The 17,161-nt window shown below is 39.9% G+C and overlaps 1 protein-coding gene across 1 annotated transcript in view; it reads right to left on the bottom strand.

The window, feature by feature from the left end:
• Window positions 1-1,364: 1,364 nt before the first annotated feature.
• Window positions 1,365-17,161, bottom strand: part of LOC112230021 (sodium/hydrogen exchanger 3) — a 73,947-nt gene continuing 58,150 nt past the window's right edge. The window contains exons 12-16 of the mRNA XM_024396240.2: window positions 6,568-6,688; window positions 6,292-6,465; window positions 6,137-6,191; window positions 5,271-5,351; window positions 1,365-2,331 (exon numbers count right to left, since the gene is read on the bottom strand). Of these exons, the coding sequence (XP_024252008.1) occupies window positions 2,024-2,331; window positions 5,271-5,351; window positions 6,137-6,191; window positions 6,292-6,465; window positions 6,568-6,688 (739 nt within the window). The 3' untranslated portion in view covers window positions 1,365-2,023. The remainder of the gene's footprint in view (window positions 2,332-5,270; window positions 5,352-6,136; window positions 6,192-6,291; window positions 6,466-6,567; window positions 6,689-17,161) is intronic.

Raw genomic sequence — 17,161 nt, 5'->3', positions numbered from 1 at the left:
TCCATAATTCTTAAATGGAAGAAGTTTGGAGCAACCAAGACTGTCCTAGAGCTGGGCGCCCGGCCAAACTGAGCAATTGGAGGAGAAGGGCATTGGTCAGGGAGCCCTGACAGAACTCCAGAGTTGCTCTGTAGAGATGGGAGAACCTTCCAGACCTTCCAACCATCTCTGCAGCTCTCCATCAATCAGGCCTTGATGGTAGAGTGGCCAGACGGAAGCCACTCCTCAGTAAAAGGCACATGACAGCCTGCTTGGAGTTTGCCAAAAGGCACCTAAAGGACTCTCAGACCATGAGAAAAAGATTCTCTGGTCTGATGAAACCCAGATTGAACTCTTTTGCCTGAATGCCAAGCGCCAGGTCTGGAAAAAACCAGGCACCGCTCATCATCTGGCCAATACCATCCCGACGGTAAAGCATATAGGTGGCAGCATCATGCTGTGGGGATGTTTTTCAGTGGCAGGGACTGGGAGACTAGTCAGGATCGAGGGATAGATTCTTGATGAAAACCTGTTCCAGAGCGCTCAGGACCTCAGACTGGGGCAAAGGTTCACCCTCCAACAGGTCAACAACGTCAAGCACATAGCCAAGACAATGCAGGAATGGTTTCGGGACAAGTCTCTGAATGTCCTTGAGTGGCCCAGCCAGAGCCTGGACTTGAATCCGATCGAACATCTGGAGAGACCTGAAAATAGCTGTGTGGCGACGCTCCCCAACCTGACAGAGCTTGAGAGGATATGCAGAGAAAAATGGGAGAAACTCCCCAAATACAGGTGTGCCAAGCTTGTAGCATCATATTGTAGCTTCAACAAAGTACTGAGTAAAGGGTCTGAATACTTAAGTAAATGTGATTTGTTTTTTATTTTTAATAAATGTAATTTTAATAAATGTTTAACAAACATTCTAAAAATCTGTTTTTGCTTTGTCATTATAGGATATTGTGTGTAGATTGATGAGGGTTAAACACTATTTAATCGATTTTAGAGTAACGTAACAACGTAACAATGTGGAAAAAGTGAAGGGGTCTGAATACTCTCCAAATATCTTAATCTTTCCAAAATATAGACTCTTAGCTTTTATTTGAAACCTAATTTGATCCTTTGAACTTCACATTAGTGTTCATGGGGCTTTTCACATGGAAATGCCCTACTGTTGATATTATTCAAAAAGAAATCAACACCCTTACGAAAAAAATATATTTACCATAAGAGACACAAAGCTAGTCATTGTGGAATACCTGGCTATTATGAATGACACCATTGTAAGTGAATGATTGTTGCAGCCCCTCACCATCTGTGAATGTCTCACCTGAACATTATTCTGCTTAGATTAGTGTAATACAAAAGGCAAACAAACTGATACAAGATACAGATGGCCAAAACACTTTATCGGTGAATAAATAGTGGCTACAGGTCTCTCAAAAAAACACACACAAAGTGATTAAGACATAATTTCAATAGACCTAACATTTCTAAATCTGCAATATAAATTTAGATGATTTTCTCACATAAAGGGCTGAGGTGGTGTGGTCACAAAAGGACAGTCTGAAACCATATATAAACTTGCATGTTTGGTGTCATTCAATGGACTTAAATACGGGGAGTGCGGTTAAACTTTCTGTTACTGTCGGTCAACATTGGATCTAAGTGAGTTGTTTTAAGGGAATGGTTTTGTCAGGTAAACTGAGTCCATGGATTTGGACGGCAAGGTCACATGTCTAATTATTCTCATTTGGTGTTGGTCTCATGATCTCCCTGTCTTAAGATGGAGTTGCATCCAGTGCAGTCCCCTTTAAAAAACCTAACCTACAATTAAACACAGAAGAATTCAGTAAATTGTGCAATTCCCAAAGCCTTATTCGGAGAGCATAAGGGTGACGACCTAGATTGTTTTGTCTGGGTATACAGGACTATGATTAAACAAATGAACAGAACAAAAAACAAGTCTGATGTCTGCAGTTTGATCTTTGGCAACTGAGGTCAGAACCTGGATTTAGGGGTCAAAAGAGGTCCGTTTGTGGAAGGACTACTTGTGGGTTCCCTGACCCTGTCCATCTTGTGGGGGAGGTGGTGGTGGGAGCTCAGAGATGCCCTCCTGTGTGGCAGGGGAGTCAGCCAGCAGGAAGGAGTCATTGGAATGGGTACTGAGGCACAGCGGAGCCAGGCGGCGGAGGTTGCTCGGTGTCCAGGGCAGTGTCAGCTGAGCCCTCTGAGAAGGGACCATGTTGCTGCTGTCTACCTCGGCTTCAGCCAGCCATGAAGGAATCTGCTGCATTGGTGGCATGGGGTCCATGGTGTCCATCTCCGCCATGAAAGCTGGGTTGACGATTCCAGCTAGACCAGGAGAGAGATTTAAATTAATTGGAAACTATTTAATCGATTGAAAGGTCTCTTAAGAGGTGAGTTTATTGTTGTTTCGTGACTGAAGTGTTTTAGTGTCTGATTTAGACATGTTTAACCCCTCTGCGCACGGAACCCGCTAGCGGGATGAAATTCCACAACATACGGTGATCGCTACATAAATAGTCATATTAAACATTCATGAAAATACAAGTGTCTCACATGTATCGAAAGCCTAGAATCTTGCTAATCCAACTGCGTTGTCAGATTTAAAAAAGGATTTACTGTGAAAGAATACGATGCGATTATCTGAGCATAGAGCCCCATAATTATTATTTTTTTAACCAGCACAGGCGTAACATAATCACAAACTGCATTAAAATAAATCGTTTACTTTGACGATCTTTGTCTGTTTGTAATTCCAATGCTCATTGTTACACAATGAATGATCTTTTGTTTGATCAAATCCATTTTTATAGCCTAACACGAAACATTTTGTGAACCGCTTGTGTCGTGAATTCCGTCTCATTCCATTTTCGACGACACATTCCAGGTAAATAACCAACACAGAACGTGACTTTTCCAGTCATGTTTGGTTTCACTGCAATCAACTCGTTTGTTTGTAACACAATCTGTTTGTAACACAATAAAACCTGATGGGCCATTTGGCAGGACGTATTGACTGAAAGAATCCGATTTGAAGACAACAAGTCATGACATCATTGTAATATAATACAGACAGTAGATCTAGCTGGTCATTGTTTGTAACACAGTTTGTTTGTAGTAACACAATCAAACCTGATGGGCCATTTCACAGGACGTATTGACTGAAAGAAACCGATTTGAAGACAGCAAGTCATGACATCATTGTGCACCAATGATTTGCCCGCTGTTTCGTTGATTGATTGTCTTTTAACCCAATGACCACTGATCGTCTTGAAATCTAGCTGGGTAGATAGCCAATGAGCTGAGCTAAACGGCAATACACCATGTTTATGTGTTGCAAGACCAACCCATGTAGTAAGCTCCGGCGTAAAGTGAGTCATTCGCTATTGAAGTTTCATACCGGAAGGAGAAGCACATATTACACACTGCATTGTTTGGTAAACACGCAGATTCAGCTGTTTATATATCAATCATTATGATGACTAAGTCAGGGAAAGCTAAATCTAAGTCTAGATATACAGATGAACACACAATTTTAGAATAAATTGATTTGGAAGGTGAGACAGAGATTGTTGTAGGATGCTTCATTTAGCGATTGTGGAGGAATATTTTTTGAACGGGAGAGGACATCGTTTTGGACTGGTAAGTTCTTATCATGCTAATGCCCTTGTTTGAAATTAATAATATAAAATATTATTTGTGATTTTTATTTTATTTTAGAAGCAATATATAAACATGTAATGTCATGAAATGTGAGATGCGTGTATCTGCCTCCCCACCCCAACCCACATGAAATAGCCTATTTGAGGCTGTTGAGGAGAGGACAGGACCACATCAATGGCCAAAGTGAAATGGAGACAGTAGATACAGCTGGTCTGTTGTAATATAATAAAGACAGTAGATCTAGCTGGTCTGTCATAATATAATAGAGACAGTAGATCTAGCTGAAATATCACAATATAAAAGAGACAGTAGATCTAGCAGGTAATAATAATATAATAATATATTCAACCTAATATATTCAACCTTCAACTCTCTATATATATCTGTTTATTATACCTGTTGATACAGGGCTCATATGTGAAACTATTCTAACTGAACATTTTCTTTCACAGTGACACTGACTCCGAATGGGAGTCTTATCCGGTGTCCTGTGTGAATTTAAGTATGCTCTCTCTAATTCTCTCTTTCTCTCTCTCGGAGGACCTGAGCCCTAGGACCATGCGTCAGGACTACCTGGCATGATGACTCCTTGCTGTCCCCAGTCCACCTGGCCTTGCCGCTGTTCCAGTTTCAACTGTTCTGCCTGCGGCTATGGAACCCTAAACTGTTCATTTTTACTCTTGAGGTGCTGTCCTGTTGCACCCTCTACAACCACTGTGATCTCCACCCGGCACAGCCAGAAGAGGACTGGCCACCCCTCATAGACTGGTTCCTCTCTGGGTTTCTTCCTAGGTTTTTGCCTTTCTAGGGAGTTTTTCCTAGACACCGTGCTTCTACACCTGCATTGCTTGCTGTTTGGAGTTTTAGGCTGGGGCTATATAAATTGATTTGATTTGATAGAGGACTGAGGGTCTTCCAAATATTGAAAGTGTGTAAATAGTTACCCATGTTATTTTGTAAATGTGTATATATATATATATATATATATATATTTTTTTTTAATCAATAATTATTTTTTTTTTCCATTATTTTTTTCTCCATTATTTTTCTCCATTTTTTTGGGGGGTGTTAGAATACCATTTTGGTATTTTGTATATAGTTGTTTGTTTCAAAATGTATACCTTCACCAATTTGGCCACTTGGGTACGTTTGGGCTACTTGTGTGGGACACCTGGGTGACTTCATGATAAATGTCATGTATAGCACACTCATTTTGGAAGTTATCATTCTGAAACTTTGTACTGTTGCCCTCTTATATTTTTCACTGAAATTATCCCCATCATCCTATCTGAATGTTTGTTTTATCTTGTTCATTTTAAAGATGATGATACAAAAATAAAAATAGAAAACAATGTTTTTTTTCATTGTTTTATCTAAACCAGATCTATTGTGTTATATTCAATTCACATGTACACAAACTTCAGAGTGTTTTATTTCAAATGGTACCAAGAATATGCATATCCTTGGTTCTGTGCCTGAGCTACAGGCTGTTAGATTTGGGTATGTCTTTAGGCGGAAATTGCACAAAGTAGGGGGGAGCTGTAAGAGGTTTTAACTTGGTTGATTTAATTCATTTTGAGTTGATGTGAAGAAGACTCTCTTACCTCCTCTATAGGCTCTCATGGGGAATGAACCGCCAGCAGCCTCGCAACCAGAGGCACTGTCTCCTTCAGAAAACTCCAAATCTGGAGGCAGAGAGAAACAGTCAATCAGAAAACAATTAAATGATGTTGTTTACTAATGCACAGGTATCTAAACCAAAATGGCAGAAAGCAAATGTAAGCAGCCTTGTCCTCTTCCTATGTGTCACAAATGTTTATGTCATTGCTGTTACTGGCTTGAAAATCACTCCAAAGATACTGTATTCAAGGACCTTGAGCATTCCCTCCAGTGGCAAACTGTTATCAGGGGAGGGGCTTATATTAAAGAAAAGTATTAGCTAATCACACCCATTTAATATGTTATAAAATTGAGGATTCCATTGATACATTTAACCATTGTGAAATGTCTAGCTAGTTAGCTAGTGGCGTTTCAATTGGTGACGTCACTCGAGACAAAGTAGTTGTTTCCCTTGCTTGGCTCGAGCCCAGGTTGAGGCAAGAGAGGGACAGAAGCAATCATTTTACATAAATACAAAGTCTCATTGGTGTTACTCAATTTAAAATAAGGGAAATTACATTTTATGCAAAATGGTTATCCATTTCATTTTAGTAAATTATTACTTGAGAATATGTGCCATCCATTTATGAAAACCCTCAAATACCTAAAACGTGTCATTGGTGTTTACTACTCCTACTGGTGGCAAAATGTTATCATAATGGTGCAAATTATTAAAAGGCATTAAGCTGCCGTTTTAGTTGATTTAGAATAGGTACCCCCCCAAAAAACACCACCGTAGATTAAGAACGACCCTCGACCTCAACCTTCTCATATAATGCAAAAGAGAAGTGAAAAGCAAAGAGCAAAGTACCTTCATCCCCATAAGCATGGCTTTTACTGTTATCTGCAGATTTTCCATTTGGCATCTAAAAATGACAAAGTCAAACATACATATTATCACATTGCCTCCAAGAGGATGGTTATGAAGACAAGGGGGAAGGAGGAAAAAGTGTAGGCTTCCCTGACCTTTTGTGGCTGGTCTTTCTTTAAATGCTTGCTTATCTTCTTGGGTGGGGCGACACCCATTTTGGCTGACTTGAATGACTCTAGACGGCTCCTCATGGTTCTCTGGAAGATCTCTTGCACCTCATGCTCGTCTTTGTTGACTTCGAGGTGCTTCCGACTGTACCTGTGTCTGTGCTGTTAGGTGATGGAATGAGAGCAAGAGAAGAGGGTCAAAAATAGTGTTTTTTAGCGCCCCTGGGATTTTTGAGGATCTAATTGTCTTTGACTAAGCAATACCTGTTTCCTGCCTTTGTACAAGTGCTGCTGCAGTAGATGGTGTGCGTCAAAGTCCTCTGACTCCCTCATCTTCAGGTCCTGCTCATGCATGTCCAGGCAGACAGAGGGCACACTGTCCCGTCTGGAAGAGAAGAAACATACATATTCACTGTTCGTAATTTGCTGGCCACTGGAGGGCAGACTTGAAAAAGTACCAGGGCCCAGTTTCCCAAAAGCATCTTAAGTCTAAGTTCATCATTTGAACCCTCGTGGGAGCATTGTTAAATCTCCAAGCTGTTTCCAAAAAGCATTGTTTAATAAAGTTGCACTTTATTGGAGATAATATATGAAACACCGAAGATACCAGGCCTGGTCTTCATAGCAGATTTTGAAAAGGCGTTTAATAAATTACAACTAGAATTTACATGCAAATGCCTGGATTACTTTAATTTTGGTGAATCGCTTATACAATGGGTTAAAGTTATGTACAGTAACCCCAGACGTCAAATAGTAAATAATGGTTACTTCTCAGAAAGTATTAAGCGTTTAATAGGAGTAAAACAAGGCTGTCCTTTGTCTCCATATCTATTTATTATGGCCATTGAAATGCTAGCTATTAAAATGAGATGCAACAAGAACATCAAGTGGTTAGAAATCCAGGGGATAAAACAAAAGTTTCAATGTATGCCAATTACTCTAGTTTTTTCTATATCCCTGCACAGTTTCATTGAAGATCTTGATCACTTTTCTAGGCTCTCTAGATTAAAACCAAATTCCAAAAAGTGTACCATATTACGTATTGGATCGTTACAAAATACAGTGTTTACACTACCTTGTAGTTTACCAATAAAATGGGCGGATGGTGAAGTAGACATACTTGGTATTCACATCTCAAAAAATATATAAAAAACATTACATTAATTTACCACAATTCATTTCAATAGAAAGTTAGCAAAAATAGATATGATTCTGCAACCATGGAGAGATAAATACTTGTCTATTTGTGGGAAAAAATCATATTGATTAACTCTTTGGTCCTATCACAGTTTACTAACTTACTAATGGCACTGCCTTCTCCACATAACTCGTTTAAAAAAATCATATGAGCAAAAAATATTTCATTTTATTTGTAATGCTAAACCAGACAAAATTAAACATGCCTATTGATATAATGAATGTGATTTTGGGGGGCTAAAATGATTAAATATTAAAGCTTTTAAACCTCTAAACTAAAAGCTTCACTCATACATAAGTTATACTTAAACACAAAATGGTTCCCCAGTAGATTATTAAGAAAGGTAAAAAAAAATGCCTTTTTTGCCTTCGTACAGATTACAACTTCTCATTTCCGACTAATTGAAAATTCAATTTCGTTTAAATATCGCACTTTCTTAATTAACCATACAAAGCTGCTTACAATTTCAGTTTTATCCTCCAGAAAAGATAGAACAAATATTACAACAAATGTTATGGTTAAACTCAAATATACTGATTAATAATTTTTTTAAATTATATTTATTAGTGATATTATAAAAATTACAGACCTCTACATGCTTTGTAAGTAGGAAAACCTGCAAAATCGGCAGTGTATCAAATACTTGTTCCCCCCACTGTATATGGGGCATACAACAATCTCAGCTCTGTAGATTTTGCTGCGAAGAGACAGAATCAATAGATAATTTATTTTGGTATTGCCCCTGTGTAGCTTTATTCTGGTCACAGTTTCAGGAATGGTTAAAAAAAAATCACAACATGCACTTAAAATTAACCTGACAAATAGCAGTGTTGGGTGATTTGGAAAGCCATAGTCAGTCAATAAATAATATAATAATAATCATAGGAAAGGTTTTCATCTCTAGCTCACAATCTGTGGATGCGGAAACTAAACGAGGGTGGTATATGGTGACATGTGGGATGGGCTGAGAGTGGGATTAATAAGCTTATGTTTGGTAATGTATTATTGTTATGTGACTATTTTATATAAAAGTACCATGTAAAATGTGTATGCAAAATGTATATGTACAATGTATGTACATGTAGAAAAAAAGCTGTAAAAATATATATTTGTCCCCCGAAGAGGGTGGTGAAGGGGTTAATAAAAAATAAAATAATAATTGCACTTGAAAACGCTTGCTATTTTTCAATAAATTCACAACGAATTTGACTACAAATGCAAAGTTTCCAATGTCTTTGCAATTGTTACGAACAAGCAAATGATGAAAATATGCTTGAAATAAAAAATCAAATGACTGCATTAAAAGATAAATAGCCTACAGTATAGGTTACATAGGTCTATATACTGTAATTCAATATTTAAATAAATTGTTCCTTCAATTGAGTTGTATTTTGCTAAAATAGGCCACTGTCGGGAATATTTGCCTCAATATATTCCATGATGTGTAACAACGTGTGTAATGATGTGGCAAATCTTGATTTAGTACATTATTATAGGGTAAGCATTAGAATAAGCCACCTCAATATTTGCAGTCATTAAGTTATTATATCTTTCTAGAAGCTGATCCATCAACAGTATTGTGGAATATTTCTAATGTTAAGATAAGATTTGAATGGATAAATCTGATCCAAGAGCAGCGATGCCTTCCTTTCGATTTTATCAATATGGACACATGCCTCAATGACATACTTAGCGAACATTTTCTCTGTGTGGTGTTTTGGGAAATGTATGTTACATCTTCGGCCATTGTAGGAAAGATGCATCTTTAAAACATTCATAAGCCTAAATCCCAAATCGACCCCTAAACCCTATGCCCTATGCACTTGTGGAGATCTGAGTCGATTTTTCCAACTGTGTAAGCAAAATTGTAATCACACCACCTTGCCCTCTGAAAGGCTGGGTGTATGTTTCACCACGTTGCTTATACCAATCAAATCCTCTCAGTTCACAAGTGCATTTAGGGGTCGATTTGGGATTGGGCATCTGTATTAACCGTGCTTTTGCTACCATATCCTTTTGTTTCTATTGTAACCAGTGGCAGGCACCTAATGGCCGGTGAGTTTTGGGGATAAAATAAGTGAGGCGGAACTCTTGACTAGCGAACTTATGGTTCTACCACGGATGACAAGGGAGGGTGCACACTCATTGTACATACCTATGTATTGTAATGGGAAACCAAGGCTTTCTGAGTCCTTTAGGGATTTCACCAAATTGTGCCTTAATGAAAACTGCTCATTACTCCGAGTTTTTAACATAATGCAGATTAGTGATTAGGTAAACTACATTTAGTTAGAATGTGTGATTCGCACTTACCCTTTTTGCCTCCAGGTTCAATATTACGGCAGGGTAGCCTAGTGGTTAGTGGTTAGAGCGTTGGACTAGTAACCGGAAGGTTGCAAGTTCAAACCCCCGAGCTGTCGTTCTGCCCCTGAACAGGCAGTTAACTCACTGTTCCTAGGCCGTCATTGAAAATAAGAATTTGTTCTTAACTGACTTGCCTAGTTAAATAAAGGTAAAATAAAAAATTACAAAAACTGTGCATCAGTGGTATTATTTAGGATGCTGAAGACAAAATATTATCATAGAATACACTAGATAATACTTTTTAACAACACTGGTGTGGACTAAATAAAAAAAATTCAACTATAGCCAGGATTCGATGTGCCCTGATCCCAAATCCCAGACCCTACCCGCTGAGCTACCATTCAGGTTTTGCCAGAAAATACAGACCCTACCATTACACTTGTTCACACCTACCTGCACTGGGGTCGGAATGCAATTTTGGTTACATTAAAACACCGTGGAGCCGGCACAAGATATGGGTCAGAAAACGTACCTCAATGAAGGGATGGGATACGTCACTGTGGGATAATGGGACAATTCGGAGGACAACACATTTCTCATCCTTGCATTGAGGTACATTTTCTGAGCCAGATCTCATGCTGGCTCCACGGTGTCTTAACTTAAAGGAGAAGTTTACCCAAAACCCACTGACAAGGTACTAATCTGTCATTCTGCCCCTTAACCCACTGTTCCAAGGCTGTCATTGAAAACAATAATTTGTTCTTAACCAACTTGCCTAGTAAAATTAAATTAAATTACAAGAGATGCACCTGCCAGGTAGTGAGCATCTCAAGCTCAATAAAACCTGGGTTAATCAGGTATCTTTCTCATCACATAGTACTTTTTAGTATTTAGTTTTTATGTGTTATTTCTTACTTTATTAGCCCAGACATGTTTTGTGTTATTACATACAGCCGGGAAGAATTATTGGATATCAAATACGGACCATATTCCCTCCCAAGAGAATTCTCTTCAGTTATAGTCACAGCCGTGTATATTTCCCTCTTCAAGCCGATACTTCGACAGCCCTCAAAGAGCTTCACTGGACTTTATGCAAACTGGAAACCACATATCCTGAGGCTTCATTTATCGTTGCTGGGGATTTTAACAAAGCAAATTTGAGGAAAAGAATGGCGAAATTCTATCAACACATTGACTGTAGTACTCGCTCTGCTAAAACACTCGACTACTGCTACTCCAGATGCCTACAAGTCCCTATCCCGCCCTCCTTTTGGCAAATCTGATCAAAACTCAATTTTGCTCCTCCCTTCCTATAGGCAGAAACTCAAACACGAAGTACCCATGCTAAGGACTATTCAACGCTGGTCTGACCAATCGGAATCCACGCTTCAAGATTGTTTTGATCACGCAAACTGGGATATGTTCCGGGTAGCCTCTGAGAATAACATTGACGCATATACTGATACGGTGACTGAATTTATCAGGATGTGTGACAATTAAAACCTACCCAAACCAGAAACCGTAGATAGATAGAAGCATTCACGCAAAACTGAAAGCACGAACTATCACATTTAACCTCTCTTGGATAGGTGGGACGCAATCGTCCCACCTGGCCAATTGCCAGGGAAAATGCAGAGCGCCAAATTCAAATAAAATACTATACAAATAAAACTTTCATTAAATCACACATGTAAGATACCAAATTAAAGCTACACTCATTGTGAATACAGCCAAAATGTCAGATTTCAAAAAGGCTTTTCGGCGAAAGCATAAGGTGCTATTATCTGATGATAGCACAACAGTAAACAATGAGAGAGTAGCATATTTCAACTCTGCAGGTGCGACACAAAACGCAGAAATAAAATATAAATCATGCCTTACCTTTGACGAGTTTCTTTTGTTGGTACTCCAATATGTCCCATAAACATCACAAATGGTCCTTTTGTTCGATCACAACTTGCAGACGTGTTTACGTGTTGCTGTGCATTTTGTGCGTCTAGTTGCCAACCTTACTTTGCTACCTGACAACTTTATGGTTTTTACTTGTTAATTACCGTTTATATTTTTGTTTTTTCCCTCCGTCAACTTTTTTTCATTCAACTTTTTCACTCCAGACTCTTTATCTGGACGTGGTTCGTCAGGACCTCCAACAGCCGAAGCTAAGTAGTAACATTAACATGATGCCTTCTAATTGCAGTTGCTGTACTCATAATATACAAGAGAATGATCGCCTTACGGCGAGGATAACTGTGCTGCAATCCCAGCTTCAGACGCAATCGTTAGGCAAGGGTCATTTCAGTGTAGGAAAGGATGAAACAGCGTCTGTGCCACCAGTAAGTACAGATAGTATAAATCCGCTTGTACGGTCCCCACAGCCGGACAACTTTCTCATGGTTTCTGGAGGGAAATGCTGTAGGAATGCTCAACCGGTGTTTCTCATTCAGCCGACAGAAACATTCAACCGGTTTTCCCTATTAAGCAGCGAATCGGAGTCTGAGGCCGAGCCTTCTCTTGTCTCTACTCGTCCCGTTACGGGGTCTGAGACGCTGAAGCTTCCCACCATTAGCTCTGACAAATTGAAAACCCTAGTCATTGGCAACTCCATTACCCACAGTATTAGACTTAAAACGAATCATCCAGCGATCATACACTGTTTTACCAGGGGGCAGGGCTACCGACTTTAAGGCTAATCTGAAGATGGTGCTGGCTAAAGATAAAACTGGGAGTGCAGAGAGTATAGAGATATAATTATCCACGTCGGCACCAACGATGTTAGGATGAAACAGTCAGAGGTCACCAAGCGCAACATAGCTTCAGCGTGTAAATCAGCTAGAAAGATGTGTCGGCATCGAGTAATTGTCTCTGGCCCCTCCCAGTTAGGGGGAGTGATGGAGCTCTACAGCAGAGTCTCACAACTCAATCACTGGTTGAAAACTGTTTTCTGCCCCTCCCAAAAGATAGAATTTGTAGATAATTGGCCCTCTTTCTGGGACTCACCCACAAACAGGACCAAGCCTGGCCTGCTATGGAGTGATGGACTCCATCCTAGCTGGAGGGGTGCACTCATCTTATATACCAACATAGACAGGGCTCTAACTCCTCTAGCTCCACAATGAAATAGGGTGCAGGCCAGGCAGCAGGCTGTTAGCCAGCCTACCAGCTTAGTGGAGTCTGTCACTAGCACAGTCAGTGTAGTCAGCTCAGCTATCCCTATTGAGACTGTGTCTGTGCCTCGACCTGGGTTGGGCAAAACTAAACATGGCGGTGTTCGCCTTAGCAATCTCACTAGGATAAAGACCTCCTCCATTCCTGCCATTATTGAAAGAGATCGTGATAACTCACATCTCAAAATATGGCTACTTAATGTTAGATCCCTTACTTCAAAGGCAGTTATAGTCAATGAACTAATCACTGATCATAATCTTGATGTGATTGGCCTGACTGAAACATGGCTTAAAAGGGGCAGTATTTTCATTTTTGGAAAAATAACGTTCCCGTAGTAAACGGCATATTTTGTCAGGACAAGATGCTAGAATATGCATATAATTGACAGCTTAGGATAGAAAACACTCTAAAGTTTCCAAAACTGTAAAAATATTGTCTGTGAGTATAACAGAACTGATATTGAAGGTGAAAGCCTGAGAGAAATCCAATCCGGAAGTGCCTCGTGTTTTGAAAGCTCTGCGTTTCAATGCGTCCCTATTGAGCAGTGAATGGGCTATCAACCAGATTACTTTTTCTCTGTATTCCCCAAGGTGTCTACAGCATTGTGATGTAGTTTTACGCATTTATGTTGAAGAACACCCGTAAGCGGTTACATTGCGCAACTGGTCACCTGATGGCTCCCGGAGTGATTCTCGAGTAAAATACAGAGGTAGCCATTATCGGTCCTACTGAAAAACCAATGGATACCAGTGGATATATTATTGAGTAGATATTTGACAAACACCTTGAGGATTGATTATAAACAGCGTTTGCCATGTTTCTGTTGATATTATGGAGCTAATTTGGAATATTTTTCGGCTATTTCATGACTGAAATTTCCGGGCAATTTCTCAGCCAAACATGAAGAACAAACGGAGCTATTTCGCCTACAAAAATAATATTTTTGGAAAAAAGGAACATTGGCTATCTAACTGGGAGTCTCGTGAGTGAAAACATCCGAAGCTCATCAAAGGTAAACGATTTAATTTGATTGCTTTTCTGATTTCCGTGACCAAGTTATCTGCTGCTAGCTGGACAAAATGCAATGCTAGGCTATCGATAAACTTACACAAATGCTTGTCTAGCTTTGGCTGTAAAGCATATTTTGAAAATCTGAGATGACAGGGTGATTAACAAAAGGCTAAGCTGTGTCTCAATATATTTAACTTGTGATTAGGAATATTTATGTCCGTTGCGTTATGCTAATTAGTGTCAGTCGATGATTACGCTCCCTCATGCGGGATGGGGAGTCATTAGAGGTTAAGCCTAATGAATTTACTGTGTTAAATGATGCCTCACCTCCTGGTTACACTAGTGACCATATCCCCCATGCATTCCGCAAAGGCGGAGGTGTTGCTAACATTTACGATAGCAAATTTCAATTTACACAAAAAAAATATGTTTTTGTCTTTTGAGCTTCTAGTCATGAAATCTATGCAGCCTACTCAATCACTTTTTATAGCTACTGTTTTCAGGCCTCCTGGGCCATATACAGCCTTCCACATTGAGTTCCCTAAATTCCTATTGGACATTGTAGTCATAGCAGATAATATTCAAATTTTTTGGTGACTTTAATATTCACATGGAAAAGTCCACAGACCCACTCCAAAAGGCTTTCAGAGACATCATCTACTCGGTGGGTTTTGTCCAACATGTCTCTGGACCTAGTTTTGCCCAATGGAGTAAATGTTGTGGATCTTATCTTTTTCCTCATAATCCTGGACTATCGGACCACCATTTTATTATGTTTGCAATTGCAACAAATAATCTGCTCAGACCCCAACCAAGGAGCATCAAAAGTCGTGCTATAAATTCACAGACAACACAAAGATTCCTTGATGCCATTCCAGACTCCCTCTGCCTACCCAAGGACGTCAGAGGACAAAAATCAGTTAACCACCTAACTGAGGAACTCAATTTAACCTTGCGCAATACCCTAGATGCAGTTGTATCCCTAAAAACTAAAACCATTTCTCATAAGAAACTAGCTCCCTGGTATACAGAAAATACCCGAGCTCTGATGCAAGCTTCCAGAAAATTGGAACGGAAATGGCGCCACACCGAACTGGAAGTCTTCCGACTAACTTGGAAAGACAGTACCGTGCAGTATCGAAGAGCTCTTACTGCTGCTCGATCATCCTATTTTTCCAACTTCATTGAGGAAAATAAGGACAATCCAAAACGTATTTTCGATACTGTCGCAAAGCTAACTAAAAAGCAGCATTCCCCAAGTGAGGATGGCTTTCACTTCAGCAGTAATAAATTCATGAACTTCTTTGAGGAAAAGATCATGATTATTAGAAAGCAAATTACGGACTCCTCTTTAAATCTGCGTATTCCTTCAAAGCCCAGTTGTCCTGAGTCTGCACAACTCTGCCAGGACCTAGGATCAAGAGAGACACTCAAGTATTTTAGTACTATATCACTTGAGACAATGATGAAAATAATCATGGCCTCTAAACCTTCAAGCTGCATACTGGACCCTATTCCAACTAAACTACTGAAAGAGCTGCTTCCTGTGCTTGGCCCTCCTATGTTGAACATAATAAACGGCTCTCTATCCACCGGATGTGTACCAACCACACTAAAAGTTGCAGTAATAAAGCCTCTCTTGAAAAAGCCAAACCTTGACCCAGACAATATAAAAAACTATCGGCCTAAATCGAATCTTCCATTCCTCTCAAATATTTAGAAAAACCTGTTGCGCAGCAACTCACTGCCTTCCTGAAGACAAACAATGTATACGAAATGCTTCAGTCTGGTTTTCGACCCCACCATAGCACTGAGACTGCACTTGTGAAGGTGGTAAATTACCTTTTAATGGCATCAGACCGAGGGTCTGCATCTGTTCTCGTGCTCCTAGACCTTAGTGCTGCTTTTGATATCATCGATCACCACATTATTTTGGAGAGATTGGAAACCCAAATTGGTCTACACGGACAAGTTCTGGCCTGGTTTAGATCTTATCTGTCGGAAAGATATCAGTTTGTCTCTGTGAATGGTTTGTCCTCCGACAAGTCAACTGTAAATTTCGGTGTTCCTCAAGGTTCCGTTTTAGGACCACTATTGTTTTCACTATATATTTTACCTCTTGGGGATTCGAAAACATAATGTTAACTTTCACTGCTATGCGGATGACACACAGCTGTACATTTCAATGAAACATGGTGAAGCCCCAAAATCGCCCTCGCTAGAAGCCTGTGTTTCAGACATAAGGAAGTGGATGGCCCAAACGTTCTACTTTTAGACTCGGACAAAACAGAGATGCTTGTTCTAGGTCCCAAGAAACAAAGAGATCTTCTGTTGAATCTGACAATTAATCTTAATGGCTGTACAGTCGTCTCAAATAAAACTGTGAAGGACCTCAGCGTTACTCTGGACACTGATCTCTCTTTTTACGAACATATCAAGAATGTTTCAAGGACAGTTGTTTTCCATCTACGTAACATTGCAAAAATCAGAAACTTTCTGTCCAAAAATGTTGCAGAAAAATTAATCCATGCTTTTGTTACTTCTAAGTTAGACTACTGCAATACTCTACTTTCCAGCTACCCAGATAAAGCACAAAATGAACTTCAGTTAGTGCTAAATACGGCTGCTAGAATCCTGACTAGAACCAAAATAAATTATCATATTACTCCAGTGCTAGCCTCCCTACAATGGCTTCTTGTCAAGGCAAGGGCTGATTTCAAGGTTTTACTGCTAACCTACAAAGCATTACATGGGCTTGCTCCTACCTATAACTCTGATTTGGTCCCGCTGTACATTCCTACACGTACGCTACGGTCACAAGACGCAGGCCTCCTAATTGTCCCTAGAATTTCTAAGCAAACAGCTGAAAGCAGGGCTTTCTCCTATAGAGCTCCATTTTTATGGAATGGTCTGCCTACCCATGTGAGAGACGCAGACTTGGCCTCAACCTTTAAGTCTTTACTGAAGACTCATCTCTTCAGTGGGTCATATGATTGAGTGTAGTCTGGCCCAGGAGTGTGAAGGTGAACGGAAAGGCTCTGGAGCAACGAACCGCCCTTGCTGTCTCTGCCTGGCCGGTTCCCCTCTTTCCACTGGGATTCTCTGCCTCTAACCCTATTACAGGGGCTGAGTCACTGGCTTACTGGTGCTCTTTAATGCCCTCCCTAGGAGGGGTGCGTC

Source organism: Oncorhynchus tshawytscha, linkage group LG31 (genome assembly GCF_018296145.1).
Source record: "Oncorhynchus tshawytscha isolate Ot180627B linkage group LG31, Otsh_v2.0, whole genome shotgun sequence".
Lineage (NCBI taxonomy): Eukaryota > Metazoa > Chordata > Actinopteri > Salmoniformes > Salmonidae > Oncorhynchus > Oncorhynchus tshawytscha.
Note: the sequence above shows the minus strand (reverse complement) of the source record. Positions and strands in the feature narration are given on the sequence as shown.